General features: G+C 27.4%; 1 protein-coding gene across 1 annotated transcript; it reads right to left on the bottom strand.

Moving 5' to 3' along the window:
- Nucleotides 1-1,369: 1,369 nt before the first annotated feature.
- Nucleotides 1,370-14,912, bottom strand: LOC107437877 (uncharacterized). The gene is made up of 3 exons (XM_016050006.4): nt 14,747-14,912; nt 10,163-10,556; nt 1,370-1,966 (listed from the first exon to the last, which is right to left on the bottom strand). Exons 1-3 carry the CDS (start codon nt 14,753-14,755, stop codon nt 1,620-1,622), a joined length of 750 nt encoding a protein of 249 aa, XP_015905492.1. The 5' UTR covers nt 14,756-14,912; the 3' UTR covers nt 1,370-1,619.
- Nucleotides 14,913-22,689: the final 7,777 nt, after the last annotated feature.

Genomic DNA, 22,689 nt, shown 5'->3' with positions numbered 1-22,689 from the left:
ACTTTAAAAACGAAAGAACATTAGTTAAATGACACAGTAAAGCAAACTTATCTGCACAAATATCATGAATTCAACACTAATATGGCAGCTTTTTTTTCTTAGTTAATAAAATGTAACTCAGAGCTAATGAAATGGCTAAAATGCAAAATCAATTTCGCCAGAATTCGAGGTACCTAGTTTTACCCCACTCGCTGTTACCCCGTTCTCCCCTGTATAGCGTTATATAAGGTTTTGAAAACTAACATAAATGTAGATAAAATGGCACTACAATTTTTTTATTAATTAAAAGAGATTAATAAGCATAATTTTTTTGCCGCCAGAGTTCAATTCAGAATTTATAATAACGGTTATGTTTGATTCCTCATATATCAAATCAAAGCACTTCTTCAAAACATTCATCGTTTAAAACAAAAACTAAAATCGTGTTTGTTTTGAATGATAAATGTTTTAAAGAAATGCTTAGCAAGAAGTTTAGAAAAATTTCAGCTAAATATATTTTTCTTTTTTTGATAAGTTGTAATTAATACAATTAATAAGCTGCAAATATAAACAAATAGCCATCGTTAATCGAACTAATTAATCAAATGTAAGAAAAAGAATTCCAAAATGATACTATATTACGTATGTCGTAATAAAATCGTAGACATCCCCCAAAAATTTAACCAGCAATTACGACTGCATCTTCTTCAGTATTTGTGTATGTAAAAATGCGTTATGACAAAAGTCCAACATTTGGTAAATGGCAACTCTCTCCCGTGATTGTCGACATTCACTTAGTCGCATGGAAATTCAGCTATTATTAATATTATTTCGTTCCCCACATCGGAAGTGTCAACATTCAACATTGAGAAAAAGTTAGGATATATATATATATATATATATATATATATATATATATATATATATATATATATATATATATATATATATATATATATATATATATATATATATATATATATATATATATATATATATGTATATATATATATATATATACATATATACATATATATATACATATATACATATATATATACATATATATATATATATATATATATATATATATATATATATATATATATATATATATATATATATATATATATATATATATATATATATATATATATATATATATATATATATATATATATATATATATATATATATATATAATTCAACATTCACCGTCAGTGCTCGTTGAATGACAACGTTTGTATGAGAGAAAAATAATGAAATGTAATAAATGTTTTTGTATATTAATCAAAGCAATTAAGTAAACATTGACATTCACTGAGAGATGGCAACATTCATGAATTTTGGTGTTTCGCAGCTGAGTTGAAAGAATCACACAAACAACAAGTTTCCTTTTTCATCCTGCAATTCATCTTTTAGATACATATCAATGATATTAAATAATCCAAACAATATTAAAATAACAATAACAGATAAAACAAACATTGTTCCTGGCAGTCACTCTAGAAGGCATAAATAAAAAGTATATATAACAACTGAATTTGCACCGCTTCAATGCAGAAAAAAAAATAAAAATAATGGGTTCAATAAATAAGTTGGAATGTTCGAGGTACTTTAAATAAAGTTAATGGGTCGGTTTAGAAATAGGGCAATCCCATGTTCTTGACGAAATCGTGGAATCCTCCGTCATTTCCATAAGATGATCCGGTTCCCATGTTTCCCATGAGCTTCTTCATGGCTGCTTCAGCTTCAGCTCCGTGCATTTCTCGGTTGCTCACAACATGGGTTTCGGTGACGTGTGTGGTTCCTTTGTTGTGGGGATCGTTAATGGTATATTTCATTTCTCGTCCATGGGACTGGGATTGGCTGGATTGTTGGAACGATGAGTGTTGCTGTTGTGGAGATTGTTGGTAGTTGCTGGTGGCTCGCACTGGTCGTTGAGGTTGGTAGACGTTGTGACTGGGTGCAGCGTAGTGAGATGGACCTATAATAAATAAATAAAATAAGTACACATTTTGTTAGGACTTGAATATAGTTTAGCAAGATTGGGAAAATCAAGAAATTTATGAAGAAAGCAGGATCGCCTGCATCGCTAATATCAAAAATGTAGGGTGAGAATTTAAAATTTTTAGATCACTTCCTCCTGGAATGCCCCTCATTCCAAAATGCTGGTAAAGAACTTTATCAGTCCTTATCGCTTTAGAATCCAGCATATACAGATATCGCGAACTTATTTTTCAATCCTCGAACTAAACTCTGATCAATATAAAAATTCCTCCAAGCCACAAACAGCTTTTGACTTTTAAATGTAACCTTCTGCTATCTATCAAGCCTCAATCCTAAGCTAGAAATACAGAGCTATAAGACAATGCAAAGAGCTTTTCTCACTCTTCTTCTACCTACAATTTTTAGAAGAGAAAGAGATTAGCTTTTGTTTGAAGAGATTAAAATTTGCTTAGGACGTATTTTAAATGTAGATTGATTTATTAAGCCACATACGGCTTATGGGGCTTAATTTATTAAGCCACATTTGTTATTTTTTAAATATGCCTTTATGATTTACAATTGCACTAAATGATACTTTTAATTAAATCATTGGTAATTCTTGCTAGTTTGGAAACAGACCACTTGGTTGTTGCCTAACACTTTCAGTCTCTAAAATACTAAAAAAAATTAGCTTTCCTTGATAAAGGTATTTTGTATATACAATACTGAACAGAGATGAATTCTACCGAAACAGAAATGAATTCTACCGACAGAGGTTCTCACCTCAGGTCATTCAGAAATGTAATGCATAGGTTCATACCATATTTTTCAAATATTTGCAAATAATTCATTTTTTTAAGTTTCAACATTCGCAATCAGTTTGATTGTTTAAGTATATTTGTATATTTATTTATATAGTTTTTATTTAACCTCTGTCAGCTTACACCTCTGTTTTAACACCCCTGCCATTTATTCTTCTGATGATTGTGAACCAATCAGACAGCGAAATGCGTATAGGTCTGAATTAAAATTTTACCATTAGTTCTTTTTTTCAAACGCCAATGAAATTAATTATACTAAAGTTACATAATTGAGATGCTTAAAGCTAACGGGGATCAAATCTATAAATAATGTTCTGAGATAATCAAGATTAAAGTTTAGTAGTACAGGTAAAGTATTAAAGTAATCAGGTGTCTAAGAAATGTTCGACAAATTGAAAAAACATTTGAAAAGAGGACAGATAAATGAACGATTTGATGTAATCTGTTTAGGACAGAGATCACCAAAGTGGTCTATATGGACCCCCAGGGGTCTATTTAACATAAGCGGGGGTCGATCTGAGCCAGGGGGTTGAATGGGGGTCGATCCGAACCGGAAGGGTTGATTGGTCGAAGGATTATCAGTATTTTTCAGATATGTGGCAATTAGAAATAAAAGAAGAAGACTTGGAAATATATACAGGTAATCTTCGAAAATTGAGCGACGATTTTAAACTGCGTTTTTTTAATTTGGAAAACATTGACATTCCTGATTGGATTATTGTGCCATTTTCTGCTCAAATTGAAAACGTGGACATCAACCTGCAAGATGAGCTTGCTGAATTATTATGGGGATTTGAAGCAAAGACGCTTTTTAAAAATTTAACAATAAGCAAATTTTGGACAAATATAAATATAATGCAAAAATATGTAAAACTTTAGGAAATAGATCAGCCATTTATGATAGCATTTCCAAGTTCCTATATGGTTGAAGCCGGTTTCAGTCAAGCAAATTCAATCTTAACTAAGAACAGAAATAAATTAAATGTGGAGTTTCGAGGGGATTTAAGATTAAAATTGACCAATTTTGAATCCAATATAACGAACCTTGCAAAAAAAAACACACCAGGTACACCCATGTTATTGATTAAGAAGCAATAAATTCGTAGTTACTTTACTTATTATTTCTACTTACCTATAATTACTTATTATTTCATAAATATTAAAGTATTTATACTTCAACATTAATATATTTTTCATAAAACTATTGTTACACTATGTACTGTTACTTTAATAAATGTTCAAAATCATAAAATAAATGTACAAACACAGTATCTAATCGAATTTTATTTTAATTAACAGAAAATTACTTTTATGGGGGTCGATGTAGAATTCGAAAAATTATGTAGGGGTCGATGATCAAAAAAGTTTGGCAACCCCTGGTTTAGGGAATCACGATATTTTGTTACGCCAAGTATTAAAAGTAAGGAAAGAGTTTGCCGACAGATGGCGAAGCCGATTAGCAAAAAAAAACAAAACAAAAAAACACAGCAATGTTTTTATAATAAAAAACCATTTGTAGAAATAACGCGTTTCAGACAAAGTGCACATTTTAATATTAAAAATCATTATTTTAATATTAAAATTATTATTTTATTATTCATTATTTTTTGTTGCTAACTATATTATTATTATTTATTTTTATTGCTAACTATATTATTATTATTTATTTTTGTTATTACCTATATTATTATTTATTTTTATTTCATAATTAAGTTGAAAATGCTTACTTGAAAACTATGAAATAAACTTTCATGAAATTAAATTATTAATTACTCTAAATAATTTTTAATGAAACATTTTTAATAAAACTAATTTAGAGTAAGCTACTTATGTTTATTTCTTACTTACAATTTATCTTTATGGAAAGTTTCATGAAGATTAATACTCATTTCATAATTTATAATACTCATTTAAATTAAGTCTATTTTATTTTTTGTACACTATATGAAATTTGTTAGTAAGCAGATAATTTACATAACAAAGGTTGAGTGGACCACTCATGTAAGTTGTCCTTTATAATCAAGAACCGATTTTGTCATATAAAATAAAATGTTGTAAAACCTATTTATCTTTTACGAAAACTGTGAGGAAAGAATGGTTTATATTCATAAAAGCTGCTTCACAAAAAAAGCATTTTGTGCGAAGAAAGAAAGGGGTTTTCCACAATGGTCTATTTCTCTGTGTAATAACTCTTGGGGAGAAACGATTTTTCCCGCTAATGTTTTGTAAAAACTTAATAATCCTCAAGATGCATCAGATGGTGATCTAATCATTATTTTTGTGAAAAATGCACATAAACCGTACATAACAAATCTAAAGTTCTGAAATTTTTTCAACAAAATTTTTTGTAACAAGACTTTAACATTTGATAAAATGCTAAAGTCTTGTTCAAAGAATTAGTTACATAATTACATTTATCGCTATTTTGACTGTTAACATATAAGAAATAAATGAATAATAGAATAATGCTTATATATATATATATATATATATATATATATATATATATATATATATATATATATATATATATATATATATATATATATATATATATATATATATATATATATATATATATATATATATATATATATATATATATATATATATATATATATATATATATATATATATATATATATATATATATATATATGCATATAGATAGATAGATGAATATATATAAAAGAAACGATATAAAACATAATGATTCATACCTCTTTAAAAGCAAAGTGATCAAGAGTAACAGCAAAGTGGTCAATTTACATAGGTTTCAAATGTATATATTTTTTCACAAGTTTGAAAATATTTTAGTTCTGACAGTAATCTGATTTAAAAAATGAAAAGGTGAGAAAAAAATAAGGGATTGTCTCAAATTATAGTAATAAATACCTCTGGATAAAGTTTTACGAAATCCATTGTAGTCCACGTAATTTGAATATGTGATGCAAGGTTATAAATCTTTTCAAGTTACCACTGTAGTCTTATGTTTTCCTAAAGTGCGAAATATATCTTAACCTCGAAGATTCTTTCTGATTGGGCAAGAGCAGAATTTTAAAAAAAGGAGAAAAGCGCGTGGAGAAACAAACAAAAAATGGCCATATCCATTGGTACTTTTCTTTTTTCTTAAAATGTCAGGAAAATCTCGGATGCCCTTGAGAAAAACTGTCAAAATTTTAAAGTGTAATAAAATAAAAGGACTACAATGCTTGTTCAAGGAAGTATTGGTTTAAAAATTGCAAAAGTTCAGGATAAAGTTCTGCCAATTATATTACTATATTCCAAACAACCTGACTAGCGTTTCAAGGGCAAAAACAGCATTTCAGTTACCATATTTGGTAATTCATACGTTTACTAAGAGTTTCTAACATACTTTTAACTAAAGTTTAATATTTTTTTAATCGTAAAATAGTAGAATTTTTGTGCATTGCATCTAACTTTTCCTTATTTTTTGCATGTAAATTACAAACTATGACATTCCTTTTAGTTCAATTTTGATATCCTTTTTAGTTTTTTGTAATTGAAGATACTGTCTTCTTGTAAATGTAAAAAATAGCATAATTAAAAGGTTGCAAGTGTTATAATTAATATTATATTTAATAACAATGAATTAAAACGGAATTACTTACAAATTTAAAATAAAAATTTAAATGAAAATCAAATCTAAAAATGAAAATTTTGAATATCATTTTTTTTAATAATGGCAATTTTAATTTTCAAAAATAGTAACTGTTTATAAAAATACTGTCTTCTATAATTTGAAATTATGTATTAATATAAAAAAAGTGTTGTCATTAAATTTTTGATTTTATTTTACATCACATTTTTCCTACATGCTGTGGCAGCTTTTATAAAAATATGCTGAATAATTTCTCAATTAGAAGATTATTTCTAATGATTTTTATATTAATAGTTTAGGTAGTACAACACACTTAAAACTCACAAAACTACAACAACAACAAAATAGTGATAAAAGCAACAACAATAATAAAGAAATGTAATAAAAACGAGTGTCTTGACTTAAATATGTACATATAAGACGAAATAAAAATATGTTCAGAATAATAATGTAAATAAGCTATATATTATTTACTGTATATGTTATGTACTCCGAATATGCACTCCGATTTTTTATTTACCATATTTTTAGTATCACACCAATCGAAAGATAATCTTTCTGCATGGTTATTCTGTGTGCATTCGCTGTATTTAAAAAATAATGGCGAATTGTAATACTGTGCACAAAATAAAGAACTTAATAACTTTTATTCTAATTATTAGATTTTCATTTTCATGTACTATAATGTAATTAATAATTTGAGTTTTTTTTTGTTTTGTTTTTTGAGAATTTAAATTTATGACCCTCAAAATGGAGAGGGTAGCTGCAGTCTAAAAATTAGGGTCCTAATAGTTTAAACAAGAGGTAATCGAAGTTTAAAGACCCTTAATGTTAATTGCATTTTTTTCTTGTTGAATAGTAACAGAAATGCCGTGTTTTAACATTTCCAGAACTATTTGACCAATTCCGTTCAAAATCTCTCTAATGTCTTTTAAAATTGCGTAGCTACCTTATTATATGAAATTATATATAAAAAATACATTTTTACATGGAATTATCTTTAAATGAACGAGTTTTATGGAGCTCAAACGTTTGATTGCTCTCCGGCCTAAGTCTATCGGAACTCTATTTTCCAGATATTTGCAAGCCCTTCTATTTTTTTTTATTTTTAACGAAATATTGTAGATCTCTTAATCGCCAAAATGTGTTATTAGGATGCACTACAAGGAGGTAAATCTACATCATACAACCTTCTATTATAAGGTTCAGAATCCAAATCCATCGATAAAAAGGTACGTTTATTTACCGAATGTACGTTTTTGTGTCTGATTTCCCAATTTAAAATGACATCTGTACAACTAACTTATCATATTGAAGTTTACCATTTTCTCCATTAAGATTCCATTTTATTAAGTGGCAACCCAAGCACAAGATCTGAAATTATTAAGGAGTTCCGTTTTTATTCTACATTTTCTACATTGTGATCAAATGATTTTCAATAAATGATATTACATTTTTTAGTTGGTTGGAATAATGTTATTAATCTTTTTAATTCATACAGGGATACAGTGACACTATAATATACTCTTAAATGGCTGGAAAGTTTAAATTCTGGGAGAATTACACTTTCTCTAACAGTCTTTTAGTGTTTTAAATTCCACTCTAACGTAATGTTCCCAAAAATTTCAAACCACAAAATTCTTAATGTCGAAGTGCCAAGCGCTTCGATGTCACAGTTGGCTAAGGCATCACTCGCACTGCTAGTTGAAGAGCTAAAAGTAATGAGTTCGATCCTGGTTGTCAACAAAATAACCAGCGGCTACTTGCATCAAGGCGCGAGTTAAACCAGATATGGTTGTAAGTCCTCTCATTGGTTGTGGCGTGAATGTTTGGAGAGAGAGGTACCAGCTAAAGGGCTGTCCACGTCCTCTAACTGGGGTCAAAATTATGTGGCATTCCTACAATTGTCGTTAAGAAGATAGAGCTCTAAAAATGGGGCTGGGCTCTTGGCCATGGTTAGGGATGTGTGACCTTAAGACAGAAAATAGTTTATAAAGTTTTGCTTCATTTTTTCTAATTTAAAATTATTGAGTCACATGTGAATATTTTACAGAATTTTCTTTCTTTTTACTCTCTGTAATTTTTTATAAGGGTCTTGATAAATGACAGTAAATTGAAAAATATTTTTGCAGAATAATTTTTTGCAATGTACAGACAATCAATGAAAAACACTATTAAAAGAAAAATACAATTTACAACATTATCGCAAAGTGCTTATTGAAGTAATGCCTAAATGCTCAAAACGAATAAGAGTCAGAAAATCTTGCACTATTAAAAGTAAAAATACATTAGAATCAACTATAAATCATTCATTTTGAGTCTCGAGCAACATTACAGAGAATTAAAAATGAAAAGTTTTTGTAGAAAGGTATTCTCAGGAAATTCTGTAATTTTAGAGAATTAAATTAAGTAGATCTCTGTAAATTACTTGCCGCAGCATTGGCGCAAAGCTTTTTCCGACTTTGAAAACACCGGGACATTACATTTGAGTGGAATTTTAAACATAAAATGCACTATTGGAGAGACTACAAACCGAATAGGCACCTAGATCTTAGTACGGGGAATTGAACTTCTGCCGAAACCAAGATAGGCGATGATTTTACCCGAATGCTTGTTTATGAATTAAATTAAAATACATTTATTCTTTATAGATATAAAGCTCCTTTATAGAAATGCGTAAGGAAAACTTGAATTTTTCATGACTCTGTTGACGAGAAATTTGAATTAGAACTTATTCAATTCAGCATAGATTCTTGTTTTTTCTCTGCATTTTTGAAAAGAAAATTTTAAGAGAGTAGCGATTATTTCAGTTTATTCACTTAATAAGTTTAAAATTCAGTTGTTAAACTTCCAACCATACATCCCTATGCAAAAAAGTGTAAGATTTAGTAAGCTGTATGACCTTTAATGTTTGTTCAATGACCATCGAACTATCCATTACAATATATCTGTTACTTATAACTAGGATGTCATTAAAATAAGCATGTTAGGGGTAGGATGAATAAATTGGCTAGTATAAAGTTTAGCAACTTTTCCTAGTACTTTTCAAGTACTTTTTCCCTCAGCAAAATCATAATACCTAGTACAACCTATTAGTTCTAATTTCCGCTGTAATTTAAAAAAAAATTGTTTTGATTTGGGTTGTACATGTTATAAAAAACTTATTTAAATAACAGAGGTTAAGGTAAATAAAGCATCCGCGCAACAAGCCGCAGTGGGTTTAGGGATCATGGTCGTCAAATCTCCTTGATTTCGTGACCAACGGAATTATTGTGGAAATGTGGTTAGTACTGCGCGCAATGCTTACTTCCCAGACAAGTTGGTGCCTATTGATCTAAAGCTAGATGGATTTCAAGTCACTAATGAAAATTGAAGCCCAATACTTCACAAAAATCGCTAAGATCCTTTAAATACTAAGCCCCCACATCACGACTAAAAAATTTAAACAATATACATTGCGAATAATTGTAAATTTTAAGTATATTAAGTAATTTCTTCCCTTCTTTTGAGCAGAAAAAATACATGTTAAACTTTAATAAATCCAATAATCTTTACCAACAAACCAAGAAAATTTAAGAATCATAACAATATGGTTTGAAAACTGTTGCAATAATCTGAAATTACAACTCAAATCATCTAAAATACACTGAAATATAACTTATAAATGCTCAATAGTACGAACTTTCAAGCGTGAAATAGTAAATAATTACGAATTTTAAAACAAAAAAGATACAATAATTTTAAATTATACCTCGAGGAAGATTGCTTCCGTATGAGTTATGTGGAGCTCCGTATGCAGCAGGTGCGGGTGCAGAGTAATGAGATGGTGCACCGTAAGGTCTTCCTGCTCCGTAAGTTGCTGGTGCTCTGAAAGCAGGAGCTGCAGGCTGTCTTGGGTGTGATGGACCACTTGGACGAGATGGACCACTTGGGTGGGATGGACCACTTGGGTGAGCAGGCCTCAATGGGGCAGCAGGGGATCCTGGGTGGGAAGGTCTTACTGGAGCTGAAGGACCTCTGGGTGACTGGTAGCTCCTACCTCCGTGGTTGTAAGTGTTACCAGAATAAGGTCGAGAATATCGGTTATCTTGTAGGGCAGAAAAGGTCAAAGATGACACGCTAAAGAGCGTGAAGCACAAGAGAAGCTGAAATTGAAACAATGTGTAAGTCAGTTAAAAAAAAACTTAGCAAGTTTAATAGTAGTGCCATACACTATCTCGCCAAAATTGACCGGACACCCACCAAAGTATTAAAGTGTGGGGGTAATTTAAATGGTTTGAACTACGTTCATTAGTTCTTGGGGTTGGAAACATGAACACTGAGATATATGGGTAACTGGGCAATGATGCTCTCCATACTTAACGGTAAGATTTAGGGGTTAATTTCTCCTTCAGCAGAATAGCTGCCTCATTCCTGCATTGAGACTTCACTTGGCTATGGTTTTCCGAAATGGGTGCTCATAAACTTCTCATAGCCCCAATCTCAATTCCATAAAACAAGTTTAGGATGAATTGGTGGAATTAGAAACCAGATTAGATTACGTAGTTAGTTAAAACAACCATTCAGACTGCTAGCATTCACTTCAGTAGAGGTGCATGTTAGGAAGTCAATCATATAGTGACCAATTAAAAAATTAGAGGAGAGTCTTCCCAGACGTATACCGTCTACATTATGTAAATACTATATGCCTCGATTGTGATGATCCGAATTCATTACACAGGGTGTCTGGATATGCTTGGCCACATAGTGTATTTCAATATTTCGATTATTCGACATAGTTGGTCCATTACAAGAGTAATTTAACTTTTAACAGAGATGGTATACTGTTGCAAATTTTGTAGGAAGTTGAATTATATTATCAGGGGTCTGTCCAGACATTTTGTGAAAGGTCCGTTTTTGTAAAATTGTGAAAAAATTACTCGTAATTTGTGAATAAAAAAAAACGTTAAGTCACATTCTTTCAACCAGGGCTGCTTTTTAAATTTGTGCGAATAGGGTCCTGTTATCGCAAAAAACTTTTTCAAGGAGTTTTTAAATTGTAAATAAATACAAGATTATGCTCAACACTGTAAAACTATAATTAAAGAAAATTACATTTTCAAAAATAAACAGCAATTGCTTCTTCTAAATTAGAGATGTAACATACAAATATTTGGTATTTAGCCTATACTGCTGAACGCAGAATATTCATTTCGGACTAATCTAGGAAGACGCGTCTGGCGAAGACAAAACATAGATCGTTTACATCTGTCTTAATTTTTTTTCCCTTGGGAAGGATTTATTCGATTAACAAAACAATAACGATGATAAAAAAATTTGTGAAGGGTTCGATTAAAAGAAAAATCATTTTGCGAAGGGTTCGTTTTTTAGTTAAAATATTTTGTGAAGGGTTCGTTTTTATGAAAAGATATTTTGTGAAGGGTCCGTTTTTATGAAATGATATTTTGTGAAGGGTCCGTTAACGGACCCAAATATTTTCTAAACAGACCCCTGATTATGGTTCAGAATCATTATAATCATAATATGGAGCCAAGTTGAACCAGATTATCTTCCAGAATTGAACCAGATTATCGTCCAACTTAAACTTAATTATATAATAAAATGGTTCTACTCGTACGAAAATATGTTCAATTCGGGACTTTACTGCAGTAAATTACAGTAACTGCAGTAAATTTACAGCATATTATGGTTTTGGATACCGATAGAAAGGTTCGATCGGTAGCCTAACATTTTCTGAAAGCGAAGGAACCCCATTTAATTTCGATTCTGGTTAACTAATGTGGTATACCGAAGAGCAGGGGCTCCCTTTCAAAACTTTTGTGCCACTTAGTGAATCAATTAAAAATCATGTTTGGGAAAACGTTTTAAAATCGTAAGTCGAATTTTTGTATACAGATAGATGTAATGCAAACCGATCAATGTACCCTAACTTACGAAGCTATTATCAAGTGTTAGAATGTCACCAATTAAGTATAGTACTTAATTGGTGACATTAATTAATCAATTAACGTTAATTAATTAATTAATTATTCCATAATTAATAAAATTACTTATTCAAGATTCGTAATAAAGAAATACATAACTATGCAATATAAGATGTAGGAGATATTTGCTCCTAATTTTTTAAACTTCTATGTATATATTCTTTGTTTAAGAAAATGCCAAACAGGAAACCGGTTCGTTAACGACCGCTGAACTGGAGAGGAAGAGAGTTTCGCAGGTTCTCTCTGCGTTTTATTGAAATAAAAGCATTAACAATGTTGTATTGCATACAATATTTTAGTAAATCTGGAATAGAAATATTTTATTGTCCATTTATTAAATTTACATTAATGGGAGAAAAGTGTTCAGAGTTAAGTTTTTCAAACTTTTTAGAATCTCTGCAAATTTTATGCTCACGAACTATTTTACTTTCAGAAAATTTTAAAAAGTAGTTTCTGAAATAGAAAATCTGTAAATCTAGCTACTGAAGATGTAGTTTAAAGCAACATGGTGTAACCTTTTGTTTTAGATAAATTTGGCACGCTTAAAATATGTAATACCGTATTCAATAGATTTTCCTCATCGTCTTTCATTTTTTTTATTACCAATAAAATGAAATAGCGGAAAATATGAAAATATGGAGATAAATGCTTATACTGATCTTTACTATGAATTACATTTTACTACAAAAGCTCGAAAACCTCTAAATTGAATGCAAAAATTTTGAATATTAAAAGATAAATTTGAAATTAGAATTATTCATTGTTTTCAAAATTAGATCTATGAAAATTAAATAATTATCTCCTTAAAGTATAATTTTTGTTAAGTAAATTTCTTTGTTAAAAAATATGAATTATTTCCAATAAAACGAATAAGTCATACGTTTTTAAATTAATTATGATTAAACTTAAACCTAAATTACAGAACAATTCAAATTGTAATTTCACATTATTCAAAAACCGCATTAGGAAATCTGTTACTAAAATTTACTCAACATTTTTACAAATTAGAAATAAAGTACATTCCTTTCAAGATATCAATCTGATACAATGGTTATATTTCATAAATTAATAATGCTCTTTATTAAAAACAAAAAATCTTAATGTAAAATATTTTAATTAACTAAGACTTAAAAGAATTAGTCGCATTAAAATATATAGTTGGAATTTCAATACAACTAATGTTAGTAAAATTATTAAAAATATTACTTTATACATCCCATTGAAAATTTTTATTTGATACAGAAAAATATAATTTTTCAAGAACACTATTTTTTAATAAGGCAGTTTATATTAAGAAAAGAAAAAGCAGCTAAAAATAAAAAAAATTATTTTATGTAAATTGAAACCCATGATACTTCTTACTACTCTTTTGAATTCGATTTGAAGTATTTTTTGTGCAGCCACAAATTTGCAATCTTACTTAATTTTATTAAAATAGCTATATTAAATTTTATTTTTACTTAATTAATATAAAGAATAGATAAAAAGTGATAATTAAAAAATATTTGATTTGAAAAAATAAAAAAAAATTATTAAGTGATTATTTTTTCCTCTCCTAAAAAGATATTGGATAAAATCTTTACTTATGAGAATTTCATTAGCTAAGAAAAGCGCAAGAAGTTTTAGATTTTATAAAAACATATATAATAGTTTCGAGCAATAAATATCTATTTTATCAACTTAATAGCACTAACAGTTGAAGAGAACTTCGTGATTAAAAATATTCTTTTAAGAATTTTTTCTATCAATATTGAAACAATATTTTAAAATTCTAACAAATGATAACCATGAATTCAAATTATATTTTTAAATCTTCTACATGCATAAATTAATTATGAAACCTTTAAATTAGTGTAAATTATTAAATGGTAGTCCTCGTATAATGACTGGTTAAAAATGCGCAACCAACAATCATATACATATGTACATATATGTGGGTATATATAAACTGTCACTCAAAATATAAATATGAATAGATAAATGATACATGTTATATTCCTTAAATAAACGAACTGTGTGGAGACTTTTTACTTTATTGTAAAAAACTTATGCTTTTTAAAGATCATTTTTAAAAACAGTGAAGAAATATTTTTGTCAATATTTTAATGAAAAATAAACTATAGAATTAGTTTATAATATTCGAATTAATTTATAGTATTAATTTATAGAATTTATGCAAGTAACTTAAAACAAAGACACATAATTTAAATATAAACCTTTATGTATCAAATTTCATTTCTCAATTAATTAAAGATCACTAAAGTTCAAGATTGCTTAGAATCTTTAATTGTGAATGTGACAAAAAGTCGGGACAGAAATTATCCTGGGAAAAATATGAACTGTTTACTTACATTCTTCATGTCGGATGTCAGTTGCAAATGCACAAATGTATATCTGAAGACAATTTTGGTCTCGGTTTAGCAGATATAGGGAATTAGAATACCGCCGCCCAGATTGTACCGCCCTCTATAGATGCCTATCTAATCACATGCATAAAAACGGTTTCTTTTTTCGCTTGCAGGTGAAAATGATTTGACCCCATTGGCGGCATCGCAAGTTGACTTGGCGCATTCATATAGCCTTCTTTAATTTCAAATGCACAATTAGAAATGGGTAAAGGGGTTACTGTATTCATTAAGATTTGGCTATGTATGCTCTTTCTTGGCGAAGGAAGTCTGAAGCAACTAAGTAGTTGCTTCAGCAGTTGTCAATTGCATGGACGAAGGAAGTATTTTAACAATAAATGTATTTGTGTGCCAAGGTAGGACTTTTACTTTCAGTGTCTCCTGTTCAAGGATTCAACGGTCAGTCCTACCTCAGGTTATCAGGGTCATCGTCATTCAAAAAACACGAAGAAGCCATGATGGGCGCTTTCAAAATGTGGGGCAATCAGGCTGGGATCATTCTAGATAATTAATGAACGATTTTGAGCATCGTGCAATATTTGATTGATTTACACGTGAGAACGATTTTACCTTTCTCTTCCTGAGTTTTGATGGTGATCTAACTCACGAGTTTCTTCCAGAAGAATCACGAGATATACAGGTTGTGGATGTTCTATGGGCTTATGAATAATACATGGATACTTTAAATGTTTTTTGTTTTCAAATTTGTAAGGTGTTTAACTCATACTGATTTATTCAAGCTAAATTTAAGCAAATATATCATGAATAAATTTAACCTAAATAGTTGGGAAACAAAACTGTTGAAAACAATACCGGAACACAAAACATTTCTAGAGAGAAAAATAATACGATTTTGTTTCGAAAATGAAGTAAAGGGAAAACATTATTCTAAATTTATAGACATGATACAATTTTAAATAATTTTCGAACTTATTTTAAAATTATTTTTATTTATTTGCTTTCTTCTATTTTAGCTTTCGTCAAGGTATATTAAAAAATGAGAATACACAATAATTTTTAATATTAAATAAATATTTTAGCTGTAAATTATAATTTTTCCACATAACTGTATATCTTATGTGAAGTTATAGTAGTTTCTTTAATACATATTTAAAAATTAAACTAATTTATTAAGAAAAATATTAAGTCAAAAAAAATTAAGGAACTAGTTATACGCAGTATTTGGGAACATTCACAAATATAGTTCAAAAACGCAAAATATTGCAAAGAAAAATATGCACACATTTCCAGATCTAAGACATGACATTTAAGACTATGAAAACAAACAAAACAAGGATGAGTTTAAAAATTTTAAATAATCTAATATTTTGCTAAACTTACTTTAGTTAAAAATTACTTTTATGGTATCATTCAATTCTTTTTAAACTGTCAAAATGCGGTATTCGTATAATTGAATGGCAATACTGAAAACTCTATAATGTGGATAATATGTTTAATCAAACATGACTTTAGCTATAAGGCTGAAAAATAAAAAAAAGGAAGTTAAAAAAATTAATAATTTACAAACAAATTAATATTTAAAAAAATTATATAGTAAATTAAAAAAATTAGTATAATTTTATAGAGTTTATTTTGTTTAACTTAAAACAGTAATTTGTCTGAATAGGTATTAACTGGTTTTTTTTCTTCATATTTTTATACATTTCTTTCTTAAGACAATTACCTTTGTAGCAATAATATTTATTACATTTTTAAAACTTTCTAATTATAAATAATGATTTTATAATGTTTCATGCATTTGGTAATGTTTTAATAATATGCTTAATGTTTGTATATTTATTTACTTAAATAAAAGTTACAATTACGTTTGAATTCTAAAAATTTTTTTTTACACATAAGTAACATAAAGTTTCAAAGTATTTCAAAAACGTATTTAATAGTCTGTTTTGTATTTAAAGCACTTAAATTCAAAATAAAATAGTTTGTCTAAGGATAAAAACATGATTTTTATCCAACCATACAAATCTTCTTAATTATTTCAATAAAAAATAAATATCCACGTAAATTCGCACGTAAATAAAATTCGTAAAACAAAATCTATGAATATTATATATATATATATATATATATATATATATATATATATATATATATATATATATATATATATATATATATATATATATATATATACAGTAGAGTCCCGATTATCCGAGCCCCGGTTATCCGAGTTTCCGCTTTAACCGAGCTATCAAATATTTCAAGGATTTTTTTTGTTCTAGTTTATTTTTAAAAAAACCGCTGAAAAATAAATCTGAATTTTATCTTCCAAACACTCAGAAAAACAAAATCCAACAACTTGGTCTGATGAAATTATCGTTAATATCGTCAATAATGATAATGAATCTAGCGAAGATGATGAAGACAGTGATTATTAAAATCAACATATAAAAATCTCTCATACAGATGGACTAAAAGCTATCGAATGTACTATTGAATATATAGAACAACAAAAAGAGGCGACACCAGCCTTCCTCTTATCACTAAAAAAGGCGTATATATATATATATATATATATATATATATATATATATATATATATATATATATATATATATATATATATATATATATATATATATATATATATATATATATATATATATATATATATATATATATATATATATATATATATATATATATATATATATATATATATATAATACTCATAGTAATAATTGCTGTTAAAAAGCCAGTAAAAAATTTCGAAAAATTTAAAAACGAAAATTATTATATTTTTTTAAGCAGCGTATTCGAGGAAAATCATTAAAAAATTATCTTTTAAAATAAATGATTTTAAATGCTCATAAATTAAAGACATTCAAAAATTTTAAGCATAAATTATTAAAAAATATAGGCAGCAATAAATTACTTTTTAGATTAATATCACAAGGAGCACAAAATTGTAGCAAACTCGCGTTAAATAAAATAAGATATTTTAATTAAAACACTGGTTGTCTTTCTTATTTTCTGGCGATGAAATTTAATGAACAAAATGAATAAAATTGCTTTTCATTCCAAGATTTGACTCATGAAACAAAAAGAAATTTGTATTTGATGATTATCAACCACCTTTAATTTACATATTGGAATATACGACATGTGAGAGGCGTATTTTAAAGTGAAAGGGAGAGACGGTTATTAACATTGTCTGGTCGAGCTTGTGCTCTGTGGGTCGCGACCCACTTCTATGGGGCCGAAAGGGCAGGGTCATTTTAAACACACCCACAGAATATCAATAAAAAGATTTTCATTAAAAGTTCATCATTTATGTAATAATATTTTGCAGTAAATTGATTTATAGATTGACATATTTTTATTAGTTTCGGATTACATAATGTACACTTTAGTAATTAATGGAATTCTTAAAAGTTGGATATGTAAACCTAATTTGAAGTAAATGTATAACAATTCTAATGATGAATCATTTTGGAATTTGTTTTAAATTTTAGCTTATATATATGTTTTCAATATTTTAAATATTTAAGCTTATTTTCTTACAAATATGGTTATTAGTGAAAGAAATTTAAAAGATTGGTTTGATAAAATTGTTTATAAACAGAGGCCACAGGGGTCAACAAAAATAAAATTTTTATTTTGTTTGCCTTGGTTTACCAAAATACCTTTGGTTTTCTACAAAAAACAATTTCTAAAATTATCGTACTTAAATTACAGACAATATATTTTCTAGTATAAAAAAAATATTTTAACATAATTCTGGTTTATAAAACAAAAATATAAGATATTTAAACCATTCATTCGATATTTTTTTTTTGATGTAGTAACCGATTACCGGAAAATCTGATTTTCCAAATTATAAATCTTATTTCCACACGTTTAGCTGAAAATACATATCTGGAAAGTACATTTAATCGAATAAAGAGTTTTTATGACATGATCTAAGGTATCATGATCAAATTAAATTTTGTCATATGTTATAAAACCATATTTTATTGTAAATATTACCAAAATCATAACCAAAGCGCTTCAGTAAAAATTACCGAGATTTTTGTTATTCCCATAGAGTCAGAAATACGATAAATTTTATCAGATTCTGTTAGTTTTGACCACCTTTTTTCCTCTGTGTATGCATGATACTCCAAAATAATGTGAGCAGTTTGACACTTTAGATATTGCATCAGATTGTATCTATTATCAAAAGAATTAATTTTAAATAATGTGAAGGAAATTTCTGATATTTTTTTGTGAAAAAATAGTCGCTAGTTCCATTTTTCGGAGAAAAAAAATTACATTGCAACACCTCTCAATTATTTTTTTACTTTAATATTTGATATTTAATTTTTAGCTGTTGAAAACCGTTCAGAAATTTTCTAATAGCAATTCATTAATGCATGTTTTGTTGGAGTTACGAGCATATGGAAGATAATTTTGTATTTTCAGCTATAAACTTTTTTATAAATTTATTCAAGAGTTCGCTAAAATTTTAATAATATTTGCATTAAGCATGTTTAGAATATTACTTCTTTATTACGTTATATCTTCGGTATAATTTTATAATTCCATTGCACACATATGCTATATGATATTATAAAATACCTTTAATTTATAGTACTGGTATCTTGAGTGCAACATTCGTGAAATCCATTCTACCATAAAATTCATATGCCGTAATTTTTACAGTAATATTTACTTAATTGTAGTTATTCCGCTATTTTGGAGTAAATGTTACTTAAAACATTACGATTTATCAGATTCTTGTCCTATAAAATTTCACTTTAAATATGTATTTTCAGATAAAAAAAGTACTGACACCTTTAGTCCCGGTGCTTTTTACCGTAAATTTTTCGGAATTTTTTAGGGTCTAAATATTTCAGGACTAGATTGTCATGAAAAAAAAATCTAATTTTTATGGGTGTGAAATTGCTTGAAAACCTTTAAGAGATTTTAACCACTGGCAGTGAAAAATTTAATGTGAACATTTATAAGTTTCTTTTTTAAATTTTTCATTTTTCATTTTTCGTCTTATTATAGTCTTATCTAAGTCCTCATCAGAAAAAAAGGTATTTAATATCATCCATGGAAACTCTCGGAGAAATATATTCCAGAATTTTCTTATTTAATCATTAACTAATTTGCAATTTTTCACTTTTTTTAATAGTTTTTAAAATACTTACAACATTATAATGTAAAATTTCGTTTCTAAGTAGAATGAATAAAGTAAGTTCAATGAATTAAATGAAGCACAAAATAATCGAAAATATTAATTATTTACTGAATAAATGAAGAAATTTCTGACGCATAATTTTCCGCGGCATAGCATGTACTATAAAAACCTACGGATGAAATTGAGGTAAAAAGTACCGGGACTCAGATTACAAGTACTTTTTAGTTGCTATTTACCTCACCGTCTTGAGGAACAAAAATTCAGATATATACCGTAACTTTTACACAGTAATATTTACTGTAAAATCTCTTAATCATCGTAATTAAATAAAGATTACTTAAAAAATTACGGTAAAATTGTCACGATAAAAATGGTTTTAAGGGATTTTGTCCTCAAGGTGCCAGCACATTTTACCGTAATTTGATCCGGAATTTCGTACAGTGTGGCGGAATTAAAATTAATTTTCTATCTGAAGGGGACATTTATGTATGTCACATGAAGAAATATAATGTAAAAATGATTTTATCAGTATGAATAAATAATGATTATAAGACACTTAATCTTTATTTAATTACAATTTTGTTGTCCGACGTGCTATCGCGTCATATTTATCATTGTTCTGAAAACTATTGACACTATTCTTAACAATTAGTTGACTAGACTTTTTCCTATTTGATGAGAAAAAACAAAAAGCCAGAATAGCTAATTGTTATAGTAGGTAATTTTTTCAGTAGACTTACTACCAGAACAATAAAATGCTAAAGTTTGAAAGGATAATGAGTGATTATTCCAATTCACATGAAATTAATAGAAAAAAAACACCAAACGTTATTGATAAAATTGATGTCATTAAAATACATTCGTTTTACTTTTTGACGAAGTGCAAATGCCAAAAATAAAACAAAATGGTGTCGCGAATTATTTGTTATTCATACAGATTTTATCTATTATTCTTTACATCTTAGTACTTATTAGTTCTTAAGTATATTAAACAAACTTATTACGATTACGAATCTATTTTAAAAAGACACAAAATAAACTTCAATTGATGATGATTATATGAGCAGTTCTCAAAATGTGTGATCATAATAAGAATCTAAACATTAAGTTCTAACTACAACTATGTTTAGAAGCTAATTGACAGTATAAAAAAATTGAGTAAATTCAAAATTGAATAAATTCTGTCTCGTAATAGATTTAAAATGAACCATTGTTAAAAGCGTTCTGTAAATAGCAATGTGTTCTAAAATCTGTGCAATGTGTGTATGTGTGTAATTTTGGACATTAGTGATACTAATTATATATAATATATCTAGATGTTTCTAGGTGTTTACTTGTATAAATGCAATTTATTATTTTGATTCTTGTCTAAAAATAGAAATGCGCGAAACCACGCTATTATTTTAGCAGAAAATAAATTAAAGTAAATACTTTAAATGTATTCATCCATACTTAAATAATTTTTCGGATATTTAATTTCAACAGTTAAGAAATTTATTCAATTTTAAATTTTAATAATAAATGAAGCTTTAAGTGTATAATGTTTTTTTTTACAACAAAAACCATTAATTTGGCATGCATGCTCACAAATATAACAGAAAATTGGTGTTGTAAAATCACCAAGAAGTTATAAGACAAGAGTTAATTGTTCTGAAATTCTAGAATTCTTATATCAGCAATTATCAAATAACACAACACTGCTGTTAATGCGATATTTAAGAGAAAATCTGAGTATTATTATTTTGATAATTAAAAATTTTAAAATATTTTATAAATTAAAAACAGTATTAAAACTATTTTTTCATAACACTAATTAACAATACAAATTTACAATAACAATACTAATTACTTATATCCCATAAAGTTAGTAAGCTTACTAATTAACAATATTTGTTTTGTAAAATTCTACAAAAATGTGCAAAATAAACCATTAGCTTGGAACTAATACAAGGCTCTTGCAGACAATAAAAATATCATATTTTAGTTCGTAAAGACTTGTAAAATATTATTTCATCATATTAGATAAAACTGGCAGCAAGAATGAACAATTTTTTTTATCGAAGTTTCCCTATATGTTGTGTGTGTTGAAAATTATTAATTTAGCATCAAAGTTCATGTACATAAATATAAATATATAAAAAGTTCTAAGGATAATTTTCTTTACTTCATTTTTGTCATTTCTAGAAATACATAGAAGGAATTAAAAAAAGGTTACGGTATTTAGTTATCAGTATCATGCTACTTGAATGATTTTCGTTTCTAGTTTTCTGGTAAAAAGCAATTTAATGCATAAGTATTTCTAAACATATCTCAAAAATTAAATGCATTAGTAGATTGTTAAAGGTATAATAATTCTGGGGTGAAATCAATTAAGAATTTTGTTGTATATACATCATATATAGTAAATGAATTATCTTATTAAAGGAAAAAATAATTATTAAAATGTTCCTTCATTTCCCAGTGTATCATTTGTTTAAAGGTTCCAATATATAAATTACTATTAAGAATAATAAGGAATTTTTCATTTAGCTACTTGTGGTAACACAAAAATACAGAAATAAATAAATTAATAGATGAAAATGAGTAAAATAAAAATTTTCTAGAGCTCAAAACAAATTCCTTACATGATTAAACAATAAGTAATTCGCTTCTAAAGGAAACTCTAATTCAAATTTATTGTAATTTTTGAACAGAAAAATAAGCACTTCATTTCAAGCAAATTTCTTTAATTTAATTTTTA

Source organism: Parasteatoda tepidariorum, chromosome 1, assembly GCF_982258835.1.
Source record: "Parasteatoda tepidariorum strain Cologne lab strain chromosome 1, Ptep-v5.0, whole genome shotgun sequence".
In the NCBI taxonomy this organism is placed as follows: Eukaryota; Metazoa; Arthropoda; class Arachnida; order Araneae; family Theridiidae; genus Parasteatoda; species Parasteatoda tepidariorum.
The sequence above is the reverse complement of the archived record's forward strand: the minus strand, read 5'-3'. Positions and strand labels throughout refer to the sequence as shown.